Raw genomic sequence first — 26004 nt, 5'->3', positions numbered from 1 at the left:
ATATCTTTAATAAAGTTTTTATTTTCTTTATAGGTCGCACAAAACATTGTGATGAATACTTAGTAAAAAAATATAAAGTCCCAAATTGAACAGAAAAATTGAAGTTAAAGAAAAGTATGGCTAAAGAGAGAAGTTTTAAATTGCCAATGCCGAAAATTAGTTGCTGGTCAGGCATTTCATAAAGTCACAGCAAAAATGTCAGAAGCTGGAATTTTTTTTACTGGAATACAATTTAAACAAGCTCTGAAAATACCTAAAGGAAGACGTTATACCGCTGAAGAAAAAGTGTTGGCCTTGACTTTGTTATTTTATTTGTTATGTTTGTGTTATTATACTGCTTAACCAAATACATATATAATATATAAATAATCTTAAGCTACTAGAATGCTAGTTATATAGTGTGGAAAAAAATGAATAAACTCCCAATTAATTTAAAAGCGTTTTTCTTTACCTGGCCCAATTATCTTTAGATTTTCAAATGTGTCAAGTGATTTGTTTTGTTGTTATCTTTTTTATCACCTGGAAATGTTTAGCTTTAAGTCCAGCCACCAATTTATTACGCAACTAGATTTTTTTATATGCATTGTGTAATTGTGTAATTGTGCTACCTGATTTGGCTCCACTTTTCGGCTTCATTTTATTTTATTTTACTCTTTCATTTGTTGTCATTGTACTTGTATTGTTTTGTTTCACGTTGTGTTGTTTTAATTTTAATTATTGTATTCTGTGTCTATTATTGTGGAGTCAAATAAATGATCTTTCTTTCTTTCTTCTTTCTAATTTTGGGTTGGTTATATCACGCATACAATGATTGTACGCGGCATAACAGATCGACACAATAATACAGTTGTGATAAAGGTAACGCAATATAAATTATTATCAGAATAGCAATAATACCTATAGGCACGTATATAGATATACGTATAGGTATCTATAGCACTTTTAATGCGCCCGCCATACGCTTGGGGCGCTAGTGTTCATGGGTTCTCGTTTTATCACGCAAGATGCCTCTCTTTTCCTTATACATAGTTACTATACTCTTTGATCGCGACGCCCACCGGTTGCGGTACCGGCCGGCGGCCGGTCTGTCAGAGTCGAGACGAAAATATTATTTTCTACGAGTTGGCTTTAGTGCCGCTCGGTTCTTCGTGCGCCCTTGTGTCGTGTGTACAAATAAAGATAAACATATTTTCTTCAAAAAAAGCCACATTTATGATAGCTTGAGCGCGGCATTCGCACCGACTGGCAACCATATGTTACTACTCAAACGTAACTAATTTAGTAAGTGTATTTATTTATTCATTCATTTTCTATATTTCGTAGGTCTACACCATTCAGTTTCTTTTTTATGAATTAACTTGTTGTTGGACGTTGATTTTAAATTCATTAATAAATAGACATAGACAATAATTTCTAATGTAGGTAATTAATTTAAGGAGTAGGTTTTTTTTTATCTTAAAGCATTATTTACAAAAATAAATACTTAGTTTTTTTTCTTTAATTTTTTTTTTTAATATTTAATGGCTTTAATTTTTTAATTATTTTTGATTGATAATTATTATTCATAGTATAATAAGTGTATAGGTAGTTAATTTTGATGAAACTGAATTTTAATTCGCATTGATAAATTTTATCCTATGAGACTTGTTTTTATCCAGTTTACGTTTAACTTTTAGTTATTTAATAAGTACCTATCGTTAGTTATTTACATCATAAAATTATTATAAAAACTGTCCACAAACAATCTCCTTGCTGTTGGCAGATAATTTTTTTACCGGTTCCAAAAGCTTGGGGTTTTGTCAATGTCATTTTTTTTCGTTACCTAAAAAAAATATTTCGAATTTCGATTTGAATTCATTTTTTTTTCAACTTCAACGATTACGTAGGTAGTAACCTATATTACTTGCTCGTGAGTCGTGACTTGCTCTGTGGTAGTAACCAAGTAGTAACTACATAGTTACTAGTAACTAATACATAAATAGTAAATACTTAATCTGTGTTCAACGACAACGAGCGCAGCCGCTGCCCACATAATTTACATAATGGCTATTCAGTATTCATTAGTCAAAAATTTAATTCTAAACATGCCTTTACATAAAAGTACTATCTTTTTATTTGTCATGTGGATTTATTCAAAAACACGCAAAAACGCAAAGAAGCTACAAACAATGAAGGTACCATAACTAACCTTAATATAATATATTGTATGCTGAGAAAAACTTTTTAATTATTCTTTAATACTATCAATTGTTTTCTTCCATAGGTTAACACATCAACATGTGTGGCTGCCTGAGGATATTGCGTTTTGGCAAGCCATTACCCCAATCATGGCAAAGAAGACTTTATTGTTCATCTACAAACAAAGTGGAAGGAGTTCCTTACGGTAAACTCAGTGTTGGTGTTCCAAAAGAGATTTGGCAAAATGAAAGAAGGTAAATAATATATTTTGCTATAATATTCATTAAATCCAATTGTTTAATATCCTATATTACAACATTATTTATTTCTATTATTATATTTCAGAGTGGCTCTTGTACCGGCTGTTGTTAACAAATTAGTAAAAAAGGGTTTTACTGTAAATATAGAAGAAAATGCTGGGACTTTAGCCAATTTTCCTAACAAAATTTATGAAGAGGCTGGTGCAAAAGTAACAAGTTTAAAAGATACCTTTCAATCGGGTAAAAAAACTTTATTTTATGATTGCCTTGAACTTGAAAGATGAGAACCAAATAAAAAACTTATATTTTAATTTTTAGATATAATCCTCAAAGTGCGGCCAGTAGCAGATGATGAACTTAAAAATATAAGAGATGAAGGGACCTTAATATCATTCTTGTACCCTGCTCAAAATCAAGATTTAATTCAGAAATTAGCTGCTAAAAAAGTAAATGCATTTGGTATGTTGCTTAAATTGGTAATTTGTAATGTTGATATAATATTTATAATAAGTAGGTATTTATACATTTAGTTTAATTATAAATTCTTTATTTTTTAAGCAATGGATTGCATACCTCGTATTAGTCGTGCTCAAGTATTTGATGCATTGAGCTCAATGGCCAATGTGGCGGGCTACAGAGCTGTTATTGAAGCTGCAGCACATTTTCCCCGATTTTTCTCAGGTTTGTATATTCAGTGTTGAAGGCTTGAAGCATGTTTCAAGTTTAATGATCTAAAGTAATATTCATTTCATTTGTATATGTTCAGACAAAACCATTTCGTTTCTTATTGCTATTTGTATAGAGCTCAATGTTGTATATAAACAGAAATATAAATTGATACAAAACAAAAGTTTGGTGTGCTGGGTGTCAAGGTCGTCTGATTAATTTGTATCTAGAATATTTTTATTTGAAACAACTATGAATGTTGCTAATAAAAAAGAAACTAATTATTTTTACTTATGACAAGTTTTTTAAAGGAGTGGATAAATTAATGCAGAAGCAATTTTTTAAATACTAAAGCATTATTCTTTTTACCAATTCCACCTTAACCTTTTTTGTACTGTTTATACACTCATTAGAAGATGTATGCATAGATAATTATGCTTCGGACAATTTTAGAGCGAGATCATGAGTGCAGTTGTTTATAGTATGACTGTTTCGTGCACACCAGGCCAGATGACGGCAGCGGGTCGCGTGCCGCCGTGCCGCGTGCTGGTGGTGGGCGGCGGCGTGGCGGGGCTGGCGGCGGCCGCGCAGGCCCGCTGCATGGGCGCCGCCGTGCGAGCCTTCGATACTAGACCAGCGGTGCGCGAGCAGATCGAGAGCTTGGGGGCGCAGTTCATTACTATGGATGTTAAGGTGGGTTACTGTCTGTACAGTTTACTGTGTACTTTTTGGATACTCTGTTTTTGAGCTTTGACAATATGGCAATGTGCTTTATTTTATTAAGTACTTTATATTTTTGGACACACTAGCTTATCGCCCGCATTGTCTAAAACCTATTAAATTATGTATTAAAACGACATACACGACGGTTCTACATTCACATGTTTACCACCATGAAAGGCAGTCAAATTGGTGAATTGATGAATTTTAAGTGATGATAAGCTCATGAAATATTTTTTTTATTAATTAATGTGTTAACATCATGACTACAGCGAAGAATAAATATGTCATGTTCAAAGGTCGCGTCGATGATATCGAAAAGCAGAATATCTATTCCTATTAAAAACAAGGTCTTTATCAATAGGGAGAATGTATGCGTATACTGTATAGTATAATTATTTGGATATTTAATTGACATAAGTATAATTGAAACAAACATTGAATCTTTTCTTCTCGCTTGATATGCAAGTTTATTTTGAATTTTAGCTATTTAAAAATCCGGTATTGACAAGCGAAATCCAAATAGTCTTATCAAATATGTATATGTAGCTTTATACACATCTATATGTCGTAGCCATATCGTAGATTTGCTCATTTCATGAACATAGCAATAATGGCCAACATAGTTTGATCAGATCGTTAAATCGTCAACGTTTCACGATTTGGTCATCGACATTTGGCCAGATCGTATAAAATATAGGTTAGGTTAGGTTAGACTTTAATAAACAACGCACGAGCCGAGCGAGCAAAGCGAGCGTGCCGCGGCAGCGGCCGGCGGGTGCCAGAAGCGAATCGCTTTTTAAAAAAGAAACAAAAATGGTCGCATTTCGTGAAATGGCCATCCACGTTTGGCCAGATCGACGATCTGGCCAAATGTGGATGACCAAATCGTGAAACGTTGACGATTTAACGATCTGGCCAAACTAAATTGGCCATTTCATGAAGTGACCAAATCTACGATATGGCCACGACATATATTTAACGACGAGTTTGGCTGGATCTTAAATAAACAATAGCAGATCAATTATGACCAATCTACTCGATCCGATTATTTTATGTGAATGACCGAGTCACGGGCATAATACGTGCAATGCGGTTAAAGTATCATGTTATGGCTATACGTAACTTATCACGTAAAACGTAATTATAATTTCTTGATTGACTCGTATTGAATTTGTCTACTATCCACGTGCCTTCTAGTTATACCTATCTAAAATTAAAACTACTGTGGCAAATATACAAATATTACTTAAAACGACAGTCGATGATTATCAGCAAACATAAAAATAGACACAGTTAATTAACGCTTTCTTTCGTAAAATTAAGTATCGGTTTGAAAAAAAACACTATGATTCTCAATTAAGTAATTCAATTGGCCATATAAGCAATGAACTTTTAAGTATATTATATTTCGCGCTCAATGAAATACCAATAGATTCATTTAATATCTAAAATAAGTTAGTATTTCTTATTACGTAGATGTGTATTTATTGTTTGTTCACTGCATTATAGCGGTTACTATATCAACTGTAACAAGGCTATCTTCGATGTTAAAGCGTATTAAATACAAGTTTATCATTTGACATGTTTTTCATTTATAGTATAGATACTTTTTCTGCATGCACTTTTTATTATCTTTATTTAATTAGGTTCATTGTTGGCGTATTTTTCCAAGTTGTTTGTAAATATTAATTTGTTAGGTAATAAATGATAAGGCAAAAATATAAATATTTTTTTATATATTTTAATATTGAAATAGGAGAGATTTAATAGTACATAGTAGAAAGATTTGAAAATTACCAAGTAAAAATTACATAAAACGAGAACACATCAGCTATTAGGTATTCATATATTTTACATTTACTGTCTACCTCGTTTACAATCAGATTCTATTTCATTGATATTAAAATAAGAAATTTTTATGAGTTTACTTTTTTTTGGTACAGGAAGAGGGTGCTGGAGAGGGTGGGTATGCTAAAGAAATGAGTGAAGAGTTTTTGCGAGCTGAACGAGCTCTACTTGGCAAAGAAGCGCGAACATCTGATGTAGTTATAAGTACAGCACTAATTCCGGGCAAGCCAGCGCCTTTACTTATACTCGAGGTAAAATTTCATAGAAGATCAAATTGCTAGTGACGATATTATTCGAAACCTATTTAATGTGGTCTGTTTTAGGATGCCGTTCGTGATATGGCACCAGGAAGCGTTATTGTGGACTTGGCGGCAGAAATGGGTGGTAACATTGAAACCACAAAAAAAGGAGAGATAGTAAAAGTTCATGACGTCACACACATAGGTCTTACAGACTTGCCCAGTCGTATGCCAAGTCATGCGTCCACACTATATGCAAACAATATTTCGGCCTTCTTATTCAGTTTAGGTAAGTAGTTCATTACAAACTATAATTAACTTCATGACATGTTTATGTCGGCATTTTTTATGGATTGACGGAATCAAGGCTGAAATAAAAATGTCTAATTTTTTCTCAATCTGTATATAAGATAGAAACGATATAAGTAAAAAAGAGAATAAATTTACAAATAAATCATTTAATCCTGCATTTCATTTGAGAAAATATTCATGCTAATTAACACTAAAAGGATATGATTTTTGAAAATAAACAACATAACAACCACAACTCTTCCACCAGGTACAAACGACCACTTCCATATCAACCTGGAAGACGAAGTAACGCGTGGTGCGATAGTACTGAAAGCGGGAGAGCTATTGTGGCCAGCACCACCACCGCCCAGTATGGCGCCAGCGCAAACCGCGGCCAAACCGACCGCACCCGCCAAGCCGGAACCGCCGAACCCCTTCAATGAGACTATGAAAGATGCCTTTTTGTATTCTACAGGTAAAATTTTAATACAAAGGAATTCTTTTTAACTCAAATAAGTCGCCGCACGAGTAGGTGACTGCTTAAGTCGGAGTATGGCTAACTTAGTTCTTCGTTTGCTCTGCCTAAAAATGAATAATAATGTCACAAATTACATTTTATAATTTCTTTATAAATTAATAAATGTTTATAAATAAATTGTCTCCATTCAACAGGCATGGCCAGTTTGATTGGATTGGGTATCGCTTCACCAAATCCCGCATTTACAACCATGACTACAACATTAGCACTATCAGGTAATTTTTTTACAATTATTCTACTTTACATATTATTATGAATGCGAAGGTTCTGGAATCTGAATAGAATTTTTGAAGACTTTTAGATTGATTTATTTTATTTATTCTGTTTAACTAACTACTGAAAAAAAGAACTTAATTTATATGTACTTACATAATATATTAAAACATTTGTACTTCCTTTATTCCTATCATAGGTGTTGTGGGTTACCATACTGTGTGGGGCGTTGTACCTGCCCTACATTCGCCCTTAATGTCGGTGACCAATGCGGTATCGGGCATTACAGCTGTGGGCGGCTTGTTGCTTATGGGCGGTGGATATGTCCCCGAAACACCTGTACAGGTAAAAATATAATAAAAATGTATAGATTTATTATCAATAATCATATTATCTTCATTCTTCTGTTTCACATGCAAAAATGCCGCAATTTTATACATTATAACTAATATACACATAAATACCTTGAAGTAAAATTAACCTTACATTACAGTATTAATTGAAACATCTTACACGCTAATATTACTTTCGTGCTTACACTTATGCATCAATAAGCACAAGACCATTAATCACAATTAACTTTCTATCTCTTAATTATAAATTTTTCATCCACAGTGGTTGGCTAGTACTGCAGCATTGATTTCATTCGTAAACGTTTTTGGTGGCTTTTTAGTAACACAGCGGATGTTGGATATGTTCAAGAGGTATGCATGAATGCAATTAAATGATATACCTAATAATATGTTTACAGAACAAAATAAAAATCTTTTTTTCCTTCCTAGGCCAGGTGACCCACCAGAATACGGATACTTATATGGCATCCCCGCTGCTGCGCTACTTGGTGGCTATATCGTCACCGCTATGCAGGTATATAAATAATAAAAGAGAAAATTGAGGAAATTGCTAAATAACATCTGAAATAGATCATTTTTGTCAACAGATTTTAAAAAAGGGTTCTCAATAATATATTTTTGAGCTTTTACTTCAAAACTTTTTACTGGATGAACCGATTTTGATGATTGTCTATTTATCTGAAAGCTAGTTCTTCCTTCCTTCCAGTTGACTATTTGCAGATGATTTAGTTTTTTATGTTTATACTATGTTAATATGTTTATTATTATATCAGGGTTACCCAGAAGTGCACCAAATGGCGTACCTTGCATCTTCACTATGCTGTGTTGGCGCTCTCGCCGGTCTCAGCTCACAAACCACCGCCAGGAAGGGAAACTACCTTGGTATGGTATGTAATATTATATTCATATTTAAACTTGTTTCTTTCATTTAATGCAACCGATGATTAGAAAAGGCATTCATAAAGAAAAAGACGTAGCTATAGACTCAACCCAAGCTTGACCCGCTCATTGTAATCTTGATGACATTAGTTTCAATCTATTGATCATTGTAAAGGCATTGAGATATTTGATCATTTGAAGGTAATTCCTACATCTAGTCCATATAATTGTATTTGGTAATTATATGTTATTAGATTTTTTTTTTTTACATAATCTAATTTAAAGATGTAGTAGTTATATTCGGATCGCAATAACAGTTGTTATTAATCGTTGTAAAGTCTAAACAGTTGATTGTATGCTGTTATTGTACAATTGTTTTAATGAGGCAACTTGGGTTCAGCTCGTCGAAGTTTTGATGATTCTTTAGTAATATGAGGTTGCGTGATACTGAATTATTTCTTCCTTTTGTACTCTATGAATGTGTGGGTAACTAAGGATTTGTTTTAGATCGGTGTCGCCGGTGGTATTGCTGCTACGTTAGGTGCGATAACACCTAGCGCTGAAGTTCTAGCTCAAATGTTAGGTGTTGCCGGCATAGGTGGCGTACTGGGCGGCACAATTGCTAAGAGGATTGAGATTACTGACCTACCGCAACTAGTAGCTGGTTTCCACAGGTAAAATGACATTTTATTTTTAAGACTTTATTTTCCTTTATATGGAAACTGTACCATAGATTGATAAAGGCGACGTTCCCAAAAAGCATTTCAATTTTTAGCTAATTTGATAAATTACCATGCTACCTTTCTACATATTGTTATGTTAACTAAAAGGAACTAAGACTTAATCATGTAAAATATTTTTGATGCTAAATTATTATTACTTATCCATCTTGCTATGGTCTATTTATGTACGAGTATGTTTTTTAACAATTTAGTTATTTTTTACCAGTCTGGTAGGTATGGCGGCCGTGCTGACGTGTATCGCCACATACATGCACGACTTTCCCGCTATGGCTCTCGACCCCACCGCCGCTACGCTGAAGACGTCGCTCTTCCTTGGAACCTATATCGGTGGAATCACATTCACGTAAGTGTTATATTTTTTTTTGACGATTTTATTACGATGACGATCGCCATCTTTGGGTGTTGTCATTTTCTCTTCTGAAATATAGTCTAGAGGCTTTGTTTGCTTTATTTATTCCTTCGATAATGAATTACAATAAGAAAATTGATGTGTGTCGTTATTGTCCTCTTTTCTTTTTTTTTTGGAAAATTATATTTTGTTTAAAATTTTAAGTTATTGCATAGTTTCTATTGCGGGCCTTGAGCGCGGGGAGCGAATCCAGAAATTCCGTAACGAAAAAAACCTCACGCTCCCCACTCCGACGGGCACGGAGGTGTGGCTTGAAGGCATGCTATGCAATAGCTTTACCGCGGCAGTCCCCGAGTGCCACACGTCTTTTTTTTATGAATGTATTATTGTGGTATTATCTAGCGGGTCGCTGGTCGCGTACGGCAAGCTGCAGGGCTCGCTGTCGTCGGCGCCGCTGCTGCTGCCCGGGCGGCACGCGCTGAACGCGGGTCTGCTGGCGGGCGCGCTGGGCTGCGGCGGCGCGCTCGTGGCGCTGCCCGACGCGCCCGGCCTGCCGCTGCTCTCCGCCGCCGCGCTGCTCAGCGCCGTGCAGGGGCTCACGCTCACCGCCGCTATAGGAGGTGCGTGTGCATAAGTAATATACGGAACACGCTCTGTATATGCGCTATTGTCGACGAGATCCTTCGCGGCACGCGGAGTCATAAAAGGAACGGCATAGAGTATATTGCGCGCTCCCTCGCCCTTACGGGCCTTATGTCCTGTCGATGTTTAGTTCGGTATATTTAATTTCTTAAGATAAATAACGCCATTTATTTGATTTTTAAAGAAATTATGTATTATTTAAAAGTGATGTATTTCGTAAAGGATTTATTATTAACTAGCTTCCGCCCGCGACTCCGTCCGCGCGGATGTCGGTCTTCGCGTGGATGGTTTATTTCTTCATTTTGAGTAACTCTGACAATGATATCTTATAAATATATTATATTGGACCCAAATACGGCTAGGCCTATAATAATACGCAACGTGTGTTCGCGGTTCTACAGAACAACGTCTATGGATAAAACTGAAAAGATTAATTTTTTTCTACGTATTTTATTTAAAAAGTATCCTATTATACGCCCAGGATAATAAGGTATAATTATACCAAGTTTCATCGAAATCGAACCGTTAGTTTTCACGTGATGCAGACAGACAGACAGACAGACAGACAGACAAAAAATTTTTTAAACACATATTTGGGTTTGGTATCGATCCAGTAACACCCCCTGGTATTTATTTTTTCAATATTTTCAACTTATTTTCAATGTACAGAATTGACCCTTCTACAGATTTATTATAATAGATATTATGTATAGTTACAAATACAATGAAATGAGATGACAGAGAGAATTATGAGTTTAATGAATAAACCAATTTACGGTGAAAACAATATTAATATGTTAATTATTATTATTATGCATACAATATATTTTATTCCAATAAGAACGACCGCTCGCCACACTGGACACGTCCGCTCGCATCAAAATTCATAAATTTTATGCGTCGCGCGGCGCGGATCGCAGTCCTTATATAGGAGTCGTGGCAGGCGTGGCATCGTGCGGCTCTCGTTGACGCAAACGGTTCAAGCCAAATCCGACTTTCGGAGCTACATGTTACGGCGCTGAATCCACTGCGGTATAGAACAACGTCTATGGATAAAACTGAAAATTTTAGTTTATTTTTTTTTCTACGTATTTTTCCAGGATAAAAAGTATCCTATTTTACGCCCAGGATAATAAGGTATAATTATACCAAGTTTCATCGAAATCGAACCGCTAGTTTTCACGTGATGTCTTCACATACAGACAGACAGACAGACAGACAGACAGACAGACAGACAAAAATTTTTTTAATCACATATTTGGGTTTGGTATCGATCCAGTAACACCCCCTGCTATTTATTTTTTCAATATTTTCAATGTACAGAATTGACCCTTCTACAGATTTATTATATGTATAGATTATATATTTTTCCAATAAGGTGCGGACATGCCTGTAGTGATAACGGTGTTGAACAGCTACTCTGGCTGGGCTCTGTGCGCTGAGGGCTTCATGCTGAACAACTCGCTCATGACAATCGTGGGCGCGCTCATCGGTAGCTCGGGAGCTATCCTGTCTTATATTATGTGCAAGGTAAAAATTTTGAACACTTATATTAAAAAATTCAATTCAACTTATCAGATATGAGTTTACACAATTTTAAATATCTGTTTGGTTTGATCATAACATGTGCTTTGTTTGGTTCTATTATACAGCTGCAGTAGATATATCAATACATATAATAAAATTATAGAAAAGTCGTGTCTGTACAATCAAAATATATAAAAAAAAATTAGCAGGTGCTATTATTAAATCGATCCCAAACCCAAAACTGTAGTTAAAAAAATTTTTGTCTGTTTGTCTGTTTGTCTGTATGTTCGTGCACGCTAATCTCAGAAACGGCTTATCCGATTAAGATGCGGTTTTCACTAATATATTGTGGTAATCTTCATTTAACATTTAGTGTTTATTTCATGTCAATCGGTTTGTAAATAAAAAAGTTATGACCATTTAAGTATTCACGGCGAACATTTGCTAAGGCATTCTATACACTGTACGATAAAACGTAAGTTATCTGTTACAATTATTATTCCTGTAAATGTCCAAGTGATCATATCGAAAGTGCCCAAGGGTGGGGGGGGGTTGGTCAAATTAGAATTATTCTTACTTCTAGGTAAATTTTATACATAAAATGTCCTTTAAATTATGTCGTATTATATTTTTAACCCCCGACGCAAAAAGATGGGTGATAAGTGTTTGACCGCTATGTGTGTCTGTGTGTGTGTGTCTGTTTGTGCCACCGTAGCTCGCTAACAGGTAATCCGAATTAGATGCGGTTTTTTTGGTTAGGCAGCATATTTTCCGACGCTGGTTCTTAGATAAAGTGTATCAAAATCGGTTCATCCATTTATTATACCTAGGTATATTATTATAGGGGTAAATGTGGGTATAAAAAAAACGAAAGTTGTCAAATATAAGTACCTAAGTGATATATTACATGAAAGTGAACGACCTATCAGTAACAAATCGGTTCATCCATTTATTTAATATAGGTATAAAAGTGGTAATAAAAAAATGAATTTGTCAAAAATATACTCAAGTGACATATCATATGACAGGGCATGACGTGTAAAGTTTAATTAGACATGTTTTATCAAAATCGGTTCATCCATTTATTATACCTTTTTATGGGTAAAAGTGGGAATGAAAAAAAAAACGAATGTTGTCAATTAATATACCCAAGTGACATATCAAATAAAAGTGCATAACGGGTGAAATACACTTAGTTATATTTTTATCCAATTCGGTTTATCCATTTATTAGATTACAGCGGTAAAAGTGGGAATGAATAATGTGGTCAAATAATATACTCAAGCGGCATATCAAAATATGAAAGGGCAACGTGTGAATTACAATTAGTCATATTTTATCGAAATCGGTTCATCCGTTTATTACATTTAGGGCTTTTTAGGGGTGACAGTGGGGATAAATAAACCAAATGGAGCATCAAACTACAGGATATGACGTGTACATATAGGTACAATTAGATATGGTTTACATCAAAATCGGTTCTGCCATTTACTAGGGATGGAAAGGGAAGGGTTGAAAGTCTGTGAAAGAAGAGGGGATATGGGAGCGAGAGGATAGCCACACCCTGGAAATTTTGAACTCTACTCAAAGCTACATAGGCCTGGCCCTTGGCAATATTTTTTCCTAAGTATACCACTTCTTTTGCCACTGTGGTCCATTACAATCTGTGCACGGTTACGGCCCAACTTAAAAGATGTCAAGGAGCAACAAACTTATAGATATCAATATGATGTAGGAATGTAATATGGAGGTAGAGGTAGGTCTCGCTCACTTGAAAATATTACATGAAAATAAGAAACCGAAAGGAATAAATAATTATTTTACAAACTTCCCGACGATCTTTAAAATTAAGTACCATATATGTATTTTGATAATGAGGTATATTATGATGATGTTGGCATGGCAGCCCCGATGACTTTGTTTTTTTTTTATAAATATTTAAAATGGTATTTATTTTTAAAAATCTTCGGGAAGTTTGTGAAATTATTTATTCCTTTTTCTATGTATGCACTTTTCTTCGTAGCGCTGTTTTTTTTTATTTAATTTTTATTGCACGGTCTAAACGGTTTAGTTACTACCTACAGGCGTGAGACAGGATTCAGGAAAGATCTGATTTGGATTTTGTGCTGGATTTGATAAAAACTGAGTATCGATTAAGCTGATCAGTTGCTGCACGATACATAGTTAAAAACATCCATACAAGGAAGGAAGGAAAAGAAATTTGCTCCCCTCCCCCCTGGTGCCTAAAAATAATATGACATAATTTAAAAGAAATTTTACGTAGAAAATTAATAAGGCATTTTTTTTTGTATTGTTTAGCTCAGTTTAGTAATAAATTTTACTTACAGTTCTTTTAATTATTTATGGTAGTCTGTGTTTACTCAATAATTTAAGATAAGTAGTAACTACTATCAGTGGCGGTACGTTCATACAAGCCGAAAAGCCCGGCTTGCCTAAGCAATTCGCTACGAAACAGGAAAATACCCAAATTCACTTTTGAATATTCGCGCGCAACGAGCAATTCAAAATTTGCTCCGAAATTCAATGAAAACTCACCTACAAACAATGTCGAATTCGACACAAAATTTTTAATTTTCTTCCTTCTTGCTATCTAAATAAGGTCGTACTTTGTATAAACAGTGCGGTGTCCTTCTTGAGTGACATATAGTTTTCTCGCTTGCACTCGTGGGCTTTTACCGGGCTTTGCGCTTATCTCTTCTAACGTATGAAATTTCGTTGAAGTAGCTATATACCTATCTATAGAATTCTATAGCAATTTATATGGCCAACAAAGCCGGGCTTTAACAGTGTGAAGATAGTTACGATTGCGCGTCGCGCGAACGAACGTCGTGAATATTATTGTTAGTATAGTTTAGCGCGTGATTATACCGGTGTAATTTAGGTTAAGTTTTTCGAATTTTGTGATAAAATAAGTGTCGCGACACAGATTGTATTGTAAATTGTGATGGTTTGCTTTGTGCTCAGCGGGGAAAGGTAAAATCATTAAACTTTACTGTAAAACAACAATAAATTTCTTCAACAAAACCAACTCCCGATTTGTGCAGTAAGTCACATAAACCAAATTTTAATTGTAATGTTTACGAATTAATCGATTTCATGAATGAGAATTGGTTAGAAGAAGCCTTCTGATGAAACTTGCACATATTTTGGTACTTACGATTCTTGCTAGTAGTTTTTCCACGGAGCGTGCTTTCTCAGCGTTAAATCGAATTCATACACGGTAAATACTTAAATAGGTAGGTACGTATTTAAGAAATAACCAAGGCCAAGAACGCCTTTCTGAATTATTAACAATGACTGTCATTGAGAAATAGCTGTTAATTGAATTAAAACAATCACCTAAGTACCTACTTCTATTCCTTCAGGAAGATCGGCGTTTTGAATTAGAATATAAATGATCTGTACAATTTTATAATATAATGTCATACAGTTTTATATAATTTATAGATATAGATTTTAATATGATTGTAATGGTAAACGTTTGACTCAACTGTTTGCGGGCGCGCCTGAAGATTTAGAAGATTTGATTCGGTATGTTCACATTTTTTATAAGTTTTATAACGAACATAATTACCTACTTAGTAACACAGTGTATACCTAATTCAAGAAAAGGGTACCCAGCAAACACTGAAAAATTTGGGCTTGCCCAGTCCTTACACCCTAGGCACGCCACTGACTACTATGCAGTCACTATTCCACGCGGACGAAGTCGCGGGCACAGCTAGTACTGAATATATTTCTCTTACTTTCTGAATGTGCCTTCATACTACAATTGGATATATTGAAGGTTTTAAGTTTTTAATTGTATGTTTTTGACTTGTCCAGGCTATGAACCGCTCCCTCCCCAACGTGATCCTGGGCGGTTACGGAGTGACCTCGAGCGGGTCGGCGCGGCCCGCGGGCGCCACTCACACCGAAATGAATGTGGACTCTGTGGCCGATCTTATTAACCGCGCTTCTAATATTATTATTACACCTGGTATGTGTACACTATAATAATTACTATGCCAATACTATACAGCAATGAAAAAATATAACAAGTCAATGAAATTTTTTTATCCCTATTTTAATTTCCTTTTAATTTATTGAAACACAATTATTCCCTCGCTTCATTTCGCTATAATTGAGTAGGGTTCAATCAATAATTCCTATACTAAATAATATCTTTTTTTTTAGGTTATGGACTATGTGTAGCGAAGGCTCAATATCCAATCGCAGAATTAGTAAACATTCTCAAGAACGTCGGAAAGAAAGTGCGCTTTGCTATCCATCCTGTTGCAGGTATGTTTCTAATTTCTATACAAAGATCACTGTATTTTGTTTATAATTATGTACTTCTTAAATCTTATTTGTGTTGTTTACTTTTTTCATTAAAACTTTTATTAAAAAAAACTTTATTATTAGTTTACGTAAAAAAACGATCTTTTTAGGTCGCATGCCTGGTCAGTTGAACGTTTTGCTCGCCGAAGCCGGTGTTCCATATGACGACGTGTTTGAAATGGAAGAAATTAACGATGAATTCCCGGAAACAGATCTAGTGCTTGTTATTGGTAATTATAAAGAATTTTTTTTTAATTTGCGAATAAAAAAAAATGCTAAATACCATATTAAAATAAATGTTTTATTTTGCAGGAGCTAATGATACCGTAAATAGTGCTGCGGAAGACGACCCCGACTCCCCTATTGCGGGAATGCCTGTACTTAAAGTCTGGAAAGCGAATCAGGTATATCACAATGTTTTTATATTAATTTTCGTTACAATGAATAATATTTATTAGATAAATTTATAAAAAAAACGATTGGGAGATGTCAAAAATAATTGCGAGATAACCGAAATACATTATATTAGGACTTTAACAAAGTCCTGTTGTAAAATGATATTTGTATAAAATGGTTTAAAACTGATGCATTGAAGAGATATATATTGACGTTGCTTTTCGTAGGTGGTTGTTATGAAGAGATCAATGGGAGTTGGATATGCAGCCGTCGACAATCCAATCTTCTACAATCCAAACACTGCTATGTTACTTGGTGACGCTAAGAAAACATGTGACGCTCTACTTGATAAAATAAAACACCTTACAGACTAAATAAAAGGAATTCTAGCAATAATAATGCATGAAGATTAAAATTTACGGGATATTGAATAATATTCAACAATGAAAAGATACAAGAGTCCTGTAACAAACAATGCGTAAATGAAGTGCACAATGTATGTTAATTTAAATTGTACCACAGAATACATAATAGTAGCTAAACGCTACAGAACGGACACTCTCCGCCTCCCGCCAAAATTAAACACTTACCTCACCCGCACGATCAGCCTGAAAATGGTCCGTATTTTTCTGCAAGGACGATACGCAACGAAGATTGACAACATTAATCAAATTGACATAAAGTAATTTTATTATTTTGGATTTGTGATTATCGTTTTTCGAAGAAAATGGTTAGATATTGTGCTGTTTACGGATGTATTTCATCAGAAAAACGCGAATTTTTTTTTACGCTAGTCACAAATGTGCCAACCATAAAGCGTTAACACACACATTTGCAGTCTCTACAGTGTGACTGTCAAAACGATAATTTTGTATGGAGTGTCCGGGGTGTGATTGTACATTAATTATACTTAAACATTCTTCATGTTTTTATTTGTTTTGAAATTACTTGAGATAATTGTATCAAAAAAGGCAATGACTTTATATGGCTTTATATTTTCTATATTAAATTAGTAATACATATTATAAATGTGCCATGATGATATTTGACTGAAATTGAAGAGAAAGTTTAAATTAGAGTACTTATAATTTTTGATCTGTTTTTATATTCAAACATTTTATAATTAATTAGGTCATCGAAATTCCAAAAGAATTATATTATATGAAGATGTGTGCCTTAAAATGTTATATTATATTTTTTAGATCATGATATCTAATAAATTAAGTAAATATCTGTTTTAAAATTAAGAAAAATTAAAGCATTTTTATTTTTTTTATTATTACCAATTTATAACTAATATACTATTTTTATCTAGTCTATCAAAGGAAAAATATATACGATCACATCAATCATCATAAAAATATATTGATGATCATAAAAATGTGAAAATCTTAGAGATTGTTGTATACTAATCGCTTTTTTATTGCACAAAGAAGATCGTGAATGATTTATATTGTAGAAATTATGTCACATTCCATCTTAGTATCTTTTTACGCTAAAGAATAAATAGTGGAAACAATACAGTAGGTACATATACATTTTTTTTATAATTCAAAACTTGTGAATTTCTATTAAATAATAATATGTCACCATAAATATTTTTAAATATGTCGACTGCTTTAGAAATTAAGACATGACTATGAAAATAAAGATATAAAATAAAAATTGTTTGTTTATGTTTAAAAATAACCCACGAAAAGAAAAATCGCAAAAAAATAAATAAACAACACTTTGTTTATATTTTTTTTCGATTTTTCTAACGACGTCGACGTCGACGGCAAGAGCGCCTGATGGTAAACGCTACCACCGCACATCACATATAGCAAGTAATAATATAGCCTATAGGTACCGCACATGTATATGTTAACGGAAATGTATGTAATACGTCATTGTATACAATTCCTAGGAAATGTATGTAGTTCCTAAAATCGCACGGAAATGTGTGAAATAAATTATTTTATACACATTTCCTAGGAAATCTATACATTCTCTAAATAGCATTCGGAAATGTAAAACATTAAAGATATTGGAAGTTACGCGGGGACAACGGAACGATGGGTATTATTCCTACAGCAAGATGTCTGTGCTTTAAAAATAAAGTATAATGCACTCCCAAATGCCATTCGAGCTTACCCTGCAAAAATAAATAGCTATATGGACTGACAAAGTATTATAATAATATTATAATGATTTAATTTTATAATGTGAAATTTATAATTACTTAATTATCAGACTGATTACCTGCCAAATAAAAATTTAATTAAGAATTAATGTTGATTTTGTGATACTTACCTACGTTAAAAGTTAATAGATAGTTGATGAACATGTTATTAATATCTTACGGTATGACTGTTACCCGACTGTCTCAATAAGTGCTACTTATCATAAAAAAAATTAACAACGTGTTTTATTACAGAAAGCATTTACTTTTAAATACATTTCCTAATACGATATTGGATTGGAATTATATACAATTCTGAGGAAAATTATACATTTCCTAAGATATATATATGCATTAAATAGTTTTTTAAACAATATTTTATACATTTCCTAAATAGTATCGAAATTGTACACATTTCCTAGGATTTTTATACAATTCCTTGATTTCATACATTTCCGTTAACATAATCAATTGCAGACCTTGCGCTTTTACGGATGGACCAGTTTGCGAACAGCGAAATTTAGCCGATTTCGGGATATTCGAAGTTACATAATGGTTTTTCATAAAAAGTATCATATTTTCGACTAAGAGCATACATATTTTGAAATGTTATAGTTTCTATGATATATTCATGTACAGTAGAATAGGATGCTTTAAGACCAACATTGAACGCAAAGTTGACTATTTTAAATTACTCCAATTGAAAACTGGCAAGAGATGGCGCAGGATAGAGTCAAATGGAGGCTCTTATTGTCGGAGGCCAAGACTCACTTTGGGTCCCTGCGCCACTCTAGTAAGTAAGTAATGAGGTAAATTTATTAATATTTATTACTTAAAAGTTACAATTTAAATTGCGATCGCGAGCTTGCTGCGAGCGACCGAAAATTAAAAATTAATTTTTATATAAAATATTCCTGCTAATTTAAATGAATCGCGAAAATCTTCACAATCATTGGTAGGTAGTTTTCCAATTACAGAATACAGAGCATAATGCGACTCACTGGCGCACAATGCCGAATTATGCTGATGCCAGGGGGGTGAAACTTAGAGTATGGTACATTATACAAAGAAACTAGCGACATCTATTGACTGTTCGGCAGCACTATTTAATTATTTTTTTCCTCAGAAGATGGTAGAACGTAAAATTTTTATGCAAAAATAATAGAATGGCTATAAAAATAACTAAAATCATTTTATTTAGAACAAAATTCAATTGCTTTTATAAATATATAATCTATTCGATGAAACGATTTTTAAGTGCTATATACAGCGGAAAATGAAACGTTTTCTCTCATAAGTGTCAGTACCAGTGTTGCCGTTCTAAGAACGTTGTCTCAATCTAGGGAATTTAGGGGAACGTTTGGGGGATAAACAAATCCAGGGTACGTCTAGCTACGTTTTGAAAATAGCAGAAAGTATCAAATCAGCCATACTGGTCGATTTGATACTGATTCTGAAAGAAACGATGTGCCCAACAATTTTTTTTTCGTTTTCGTATTTGTTAGTTTTGCTAGTGACTTTTAATTTTGGAAAAAGGCAACCCTGTCCAATGCGAGATATGACAGGTCACAGGATAATCCGTTTGTTTTCTGAAATTTGAATTATTCTTGATTTCTTGAGTTTGTTGTTAATTTTAAAATGGCTTCTAGGAGGAAGGTGTATTGTGTTTTTGGATGTAGTGAAATAGGTAAGTTTTCTCAAAATTATTTATTTATAATGAACTGATGCTACCAGTAGGTACGTATCCCTTATTGTTTGTTTCGGTCATGGCCGCAGAACATCTTTGTTTGCATATAACCATATATCACTATTTTACAAAAATTATAAAAATTTTAAATATTTGAGTATTATATATTTAATTATAAGTATATTTATTATTTGAATATACTATATAAAAATAATTAAATATGGAGAACACAACATTTATTGCGTATTTCTGTACTGTAAAGGTTGTTTTTTATGTATTTACAGGAGCAATTATGCATCGTTTCCCTCACCCTTCAAGACGACGAGTTGTTTGCTATCGGGATGTCAATTGTTGGTGAATGACTAAAAGATCTTGGAGCCAGACATGATCTAAAGAAACAAGAGAGACTGTGATTACCATTTCAAGCCTGAGCACAAAGTTTCAGGTCACCAATTACTCCATTTATCTGTTCCATCAATCTACTAGTGGTGAGTTTGAATATTACCTATAGTTAGTACTTTATTTATCAAATTAAAATTATCTTAGGTAGGATTATTATATATAATATACAGGATTTATACCACACTATTTATAGCTGTTAGGGAACTGGTACTTATTTCTACTGGTAAAACACTACTAAGCTTTTAGTAACAGAGTCCTCAGTGGTACCTAGCTTGATGAGCACCAGTCAATGCTCTACCACTATTCTTTAGTTTCTTCAACCAGTTTTCATTCCAAAAAAGCTCAACTGCAAGCTTATTGTGAAAAAATAAATAAAATGATACATTCTGTAATTTTATCTTTCGTAATTTTTTGACTTTGCTACTTATAATATTTACAGGTATATTTCATTCTGCGAGTACAGCAGTTTACATGGAACATAACTATTCTCAGCCAAGGATGTGGCCTTATGAGACAAGGGCAAATGAAGATAATGATGTCCCCATTAAATCAGCAAATTTTAGATAAAGGTATAATAATTACTATTTTTTTTTACTGCTCTTTTCACCTAAATGGGCAGGAGCAATTATGTAATGGGGTGTTAATTATGGTATCATATCAAAATATAAGATACTTAAAATCTCATTCAAAATATCTGGTGAGTGATAAGTTGGTCCTAAGATACATCTAATTTGGGGGGTTATATGTTCAACATTTGTATTAATCTACATTTACTGTGCTGGGTGGGTTTATTCTGAAGTAACTCTGTAACTTGGTATTATAAAGTAAAGCAGAAATTTAGACACAACATCACTTGTCTCTCAAATGTACTGATTTCATTTGTAAAAAAATATCTTTAATAAAGTTTTTATTTTCTTTATAGGTCGCACAAAACATTGTGATGAATACTTAGTAAAAAAATATAAAAAGTCCCAAATTGAACAGAAAAATTGAAGTTAAAGAAAAGTATGGCTAAAGAGAGAAGTTTTAAATTGCCAATGCCGAAAATTAGTTGCTGGTCAGGCATTTCATAAAGTCACAGCAAAAATGTCAGAAGCTGGAATTTTTTTTACTGGAATACAATTTAAACAAGCTCTGAAAAAACCTAAAGGAAGACGTTATACCGCTGAAAAAAAGTGTTGGCCTTGACTTTGTTATTTTATTTGTTATGTTTGTGTTATTATAATGCTTAACCAAATACATATATGATATATATAATATATAAATAATCTTAAGCTACTAGAATGCTAGTTATATAGTGTGGAAAAAAATGAATAAACTCCCAATTAATTTAAAAGCGTTTTTCTTTACCTGGCCCAATTATCTTTAGATTTTCAAATGTGTCAAGTGATTTGTTTTGTTGTTATCTTTTTTATCACCTGGAAATGTTTAGCTTTAAGTCCAGCCACCAATTTATTACGCAACTAGATTTTTTTTATATGCATTGTGTAATTGTGTAATTGTGCTACCTGATTTGGCTCCACTTTTCGGCTTCATTTTATTTTATTTTACTCTTTCATTTATTGTCATTGTACTTGTATTGTTTTGTTTCACGTTGTGTTGTTTTAATTTTAATTATTGTATTCTGTGTCAATTGTGTTTGTTTTTGTTTATTATTGTGGAGTCAAATAAATGATCTTTCTTTCTTTCTTCTTTATAATTTTGGGTTGGGTTTTTCACGCATACAATGATTGTACGCGCCATAACAGATCGACACAATAATACAGTTGTGATAAAGGTAACGCAATATAAATTATTATCAGAATAGCAATATTAATACCTATAGGTACGTATATAGATATACGTATAGGTATCTATAGCACTTTTAATGCGCCCGCCATACGCTTGGGGCGCTAGTGTTCATGGGTTCTCGTTTTATCACGCAAGATGGCTCTCTTTTCCTTATACATAGTTACTATACTCTTTGGCTGATGCTTATTTGGAACGTGAAACGCACCAGCAGCCCCCCTAGCCAAGTGGCTTTCTGTTAGCCATAGACTATATACTTATTAACGGAGACTGTTAGCGTAGCGTTCAATAGAATAGACTACGAATGTATGAGATTGACGTTAGCTGTAGATAAGTGATTGACGTTAGCTGTCTCAGAGCAATAAACCTATAGAGTACTTGTATCGAGCGTATACAATTTACATATATTTGTTTCTCTCTATCTAAAGAAAACGTCGTATGAAAGAATGAGATAGCTATAGACTACAAGCTACGTTTCAACATAGTCATGGCACCATTTTTACTATAGGTACGTATTTATATAGATAGAAGGTGATAGTGATGGGATGTGATTCAATCGATAAAATCGTGGATGCATTTTGCATTTACGGTTTCGTGAAATAATAAATAATAAAAAAAATAAAAAACAAAATATATAATTAATTTCAGTTTAATACATTATTTGTTTAATCCTACGAATATAATTAATGCGAAATTATGCGAGAATGGATAACTTTCTCTTTCACTGCTGAACCGATTACAATTAAATTTGGAAAAATTACTTTTGATCCCGTAAATCCCACAGGAATGGGAACTATGCGGGTTTTTCTTTGAAAACGCATGTATATCAAGTATGTAGTAGTTTCTCATCTATGAGAACTGTCATTTAATCAACCGTTCAATTTTCACATAGTTACACGTAACTTATGTGTAAAAAAATTCCAAATAAAAATTCACCTTCTTTATTCAAATGTATTTATTATGTACAGGAACAAAAAAAACGTAAGCGTAAGATTGCACAATTCTTCTAGAGTTCGAAATGCAGTGAACACAATCTAGCAAAGTTCGACGGCGTCCAATCTACTCGTCTCATGTTTTATACCCATTTTTTATTTAGCTCTGGAAATCTAAAACAAAATGAATTTATTAATAATCTAAAAGAGAAAATAATAAACAACAAACTAAACACATAAGTCAAATAAAACAACCACGTGGTATTTTTTATTTTTCTGCTGTAGAAAATTTACATCTTATTTGCAACAGCAACTACATATAAATCTGATATAAGAAACAAAATAAATAAATCAACGTTAATATGAAATAGATTTTATGTCATAAATCGATAATATACGCTGGATGTGTTCATCACTACGGTGGTAAACAAAATGCCAAAATGCCAAATATTGTAACATTTTTTAAAATTATTTAATTATTTTGTATTCCACAACCCCATAAAGTGGTTAAATGTTACAGTTACAACATATAATTATAAAAAAGCGCTTGATAAAACTTTCAAATAGGGTTAAAACATAAATATTTATCAATTTGCTGAAAATCACTTACCGATGGAAAGATATTTTTTCATTGTTTTCATCCAAAACTCCCATTCGACTAGTGATAGCCGGTAGCTAAACATACAATAGTCATTTTAGCACACTGACAAATAAAAAGAAACACTATACACTTTATATTTTCTAAATATTTCGTTAAAAACACTTGATGCACCGAGACCTCCAGCTGGAAGGCAAACAAAATATAGCCGGCGCGCTACGTTTGAAGACAGTGCAGATACTCTATCGCTATCTCAATCTGGCTTATGCTGTTATTGACTAAGAGTAAGTAGATAAGAAAATATGTATTTTGTTCTGTCTCAATATAAGAACTCTATAGGTTTATTGCTGAGTTAGCTGTAGATAAGTTTATCTACAGCTAACGTCAATCTCATACATTCGTAGTCTATTCTATTGAACGCTACGCTAACAGAAAGCCACTTGGCTAGGGGGGCTGCCCCCCCAGGTCGCGCTAAGTTCAGTGTTGAAAAAAAAATATTCATAGAGTTAACCTTGGAGTTAACAATAACCTCATTAATATGTAAAAAAGTGGTATTAAGTAAGTTCTTTAATGTATGTTTTTTATCCCTTTCACACCTAACTTGGTCACCCCCACAGAAAGAGATAAAAAAACATACAGGTAAATGTTCATACTGAAATCTCCAGTGTATTAGATATATGGGACTCAGAGCAATAAACCTATAGAGTACTTGTATCGAGCGTATACAATTTACATATATTTGTTTCTCTCTATCTAAAGAAAACGTCGTATGAAAGAATGAGACAGCTATAGACAACAAGCTACGTTTCAACATAGTCATGGCACCATTTTTACTATAGGTTCGTATATAGATAGATAGAAGGTGATAGTGATGGGATGTGCTTCAATCGATAAAATCGTGAATGTATTTTGCATTTACGGTTTCGTGAAATAATAAATAAAAAAAACAAAACTTATAATTAATTTCAGTTGAATACATTATTTGTATATAATAAATGCGAAATTATGCGAGAATGGATGTTATTCTTTCACTGCGGAACCGATTACAATGAAATTTTGTACATACACTCATAGGTTAGGTTTTATCCCGGAAATCCCACGTGAACGGGAACTGTGCAGGATTTTCTTTAAAAACGCGGGCGGAAAGCTAGTATGTTATAAAAGAAATTTTAAAACTTGAAATGTAATTTAAAATAAAGAAGGAAATGATGATAAAGTTAAAGGAGTGAGGAGAAAGGCACAGTCAGCATGAAGGAATCATGCAGCATTTTAACAAGTTAATAAAAGGACAGTCTTAATGAAAAAATTTTCCTAACATCCTACTAATAAAGCGAAAGTTTGTGAGGATGAATGTTTGTTACTCTTTCACGCGAATACTACTAAACCGATTACAATGAAATTTGGAAAAATTACTTTTGATCCCGTAAATCCAACAGGAATGGGAACTATGCGGGTTTTTCTTTGAAAACGCATGTATATTAAGTATGTATTTCAATAGTAGTTTCTCATTTATGAGAACTGTCATTTAATCAACCGTTTAATTTTCACATAGTTACACATTTAAAGTAACTTATGTGTAAAAAATTTCAAAATAAAAATTCACTCTCTTTAATCAAATGTATTTATTATCTAACTACAGGAACAAAAAAAAACGTAAGCGTAAGATTGCACAATTATTCTAGAGTATCCATCTTGATAACACGCAGGCTCGAAATGCAGTGAACACAATATAGCAAATTGTGGCGGCGTCCAATCAACTCATGTCTCATGTTTTATACCCATTTTTTATTTAGCTCTGGAAATCTAAAACAAAATGAATTTATTAATAATCTGAAAGAGAAATTAATAAACAACAAACGAAAACTAAAACACATAAGGCAAATAAAACAACCACGTGGTATGTTTTATTTTCCTGCGGTAAAATATTTACATCTTTTATTTGCAACAACAACTACTTATTATAAATCTGATATAAGAAACAAAATAAATAAATCAACGTTAATATGAAATAGATTTTTTATCATAAATCGATAATATACGCTAGATGTGTTACAACACTACGGTGGTAAACAAAATGCCAAACGTGATATTATTGTGACATTTTTAAAAAATTATTTCATTATTCTATATTCCACAACCCCATAAAGTGGGTAAATGTTACAGTTTCAACATAAAATTACAAAAAAGCGCTTGATAAAACCTTCAAATAGGTTTAAAACATAAATATTTATCAATTTGCTGAAAATCACT

General features: G+C 33.2%; 1 protein-coding gene and 1 long non-coding RNA gene across 4 annotated transcripts; both read left to right on the top strand.

Moving 5' to 3' along the window:
• Nucleotides 1–1050: 1050 nt before the first annotated feature.
• Nucleotides 1051–16933, top strand: LOC123701781 (NAD(P) transhydrogenase, mitochondrial-like). 2 transcript variants are annotated; one of them, XM_045649342.1, is made up of 23 exons: nucleotides 1051–1281; nucleotides 2264–2432; nucleotides 2524–2678; nucleotides 2757–2897; nucleotides 2997–3119; nucleotides 3610–3797; nucleotides 5771–5926; nucleotides 5999–6203; nucleotides 6474–6680; nucleotides 6878–6958; nucleotides 7156–7301; nucleotides 7572–7660; nucleotides 7739–7823; nucleotides 8083–8196; nucleotides 8696–8862; nucleotides 9137–9274; nucleotides 9683–9900; nucleotides 11301–11452; nucleotides 15296–15449; nucleotides 15647–15751; nucleotides 15901–16020; nucleotides 16103–16194; nucleotides 16414–16933. In XM_045649342.1, exons 2-23 carry the CDS (start codon nucleotides 2278–2280, stop codon nucleotides 16558–16560), a joined length of 3138 nt encoding a protein of 1045 aa, XP_045505298.1. In that variant the 5' UTR covers nucleotides 1051–1281; nucleotides 2264–2277; the 3' UTR covers nucleotides 16561–16933. The 2 variants fall into 2 exon arrangements, with proteins under 2 accessions (XP_045505298.1, XP_045505306.1); XM_045649350.1 differs by lacking the exon at nucleotides 1051–1281 and adding an exon at nucleotides 2003–2174.
• Nucleotides 16934–19852: 2919 nt separating this feature from the next.
• On the top strand, nucleotides 19853–21596 carry LOC123703532. 2 transcript variants are annotated; one of them, XR_006753011.1, is made up of 4 exons: nucleotides 19853–20034; nucleotides 20319–20522; nucleotides 20876–21005; nucleotides 21359–21596. It is a non-coding gene; the product is annotated as an uncharacterized LOC123703532 (long non-coding RNA). The 2 variants fall into 2 exon arrangements; XR_006753010.1 differs by having other exon boundaries at nucleotides 19853–20522.
• The last annotated feature ends 4408 nt before the right edge of the window (nucleotides 21597–26004 follow it).

Source organism: Colias croceus, chromosome 2 (genome assembly GCF_905220415.1).
Source record: "Colias croceus chromosome 2, ilColCroc2.1".
Lineage (NCBI taxonomy): Eukaryota > Metazoa > Arthropoda > Insecta > Lepidoptera > Pieridae > Colias > Colias croceus.
Note: the sequence above shows the minus strand (reverse complement) of the source record. Positions and strands in the feature narration are given on the sequence as shown.

What these genes read in the sequence shown, in the direction of transcription:
- LOC123701781 (XM_045649342.1), top strand. Translation starts at nt 2,278, where the DNA reads ATGTGTGGCTGCCTGAGGATATTGCGTTTTGGCAAGCCATTACCCCAA. An exon ending in TCATTACTATGGATGTTAAG is followed by an intron (nt 3,798 to 5,770) that starts GTGGGTTACTGT and finishes TTTTTGGTACAG; the next exon opens with GAAGAGGGTGCTGGAGAGGG. An exon ending in ATCGGTGGAATCACATTCAC is followed by an intron (nt 9,275 to 9,682) that starts GTAAGTGTTATA and finishes GGTATTATCTAG; the next exon opens with CGGGTCGCTGGTCGCGTACG.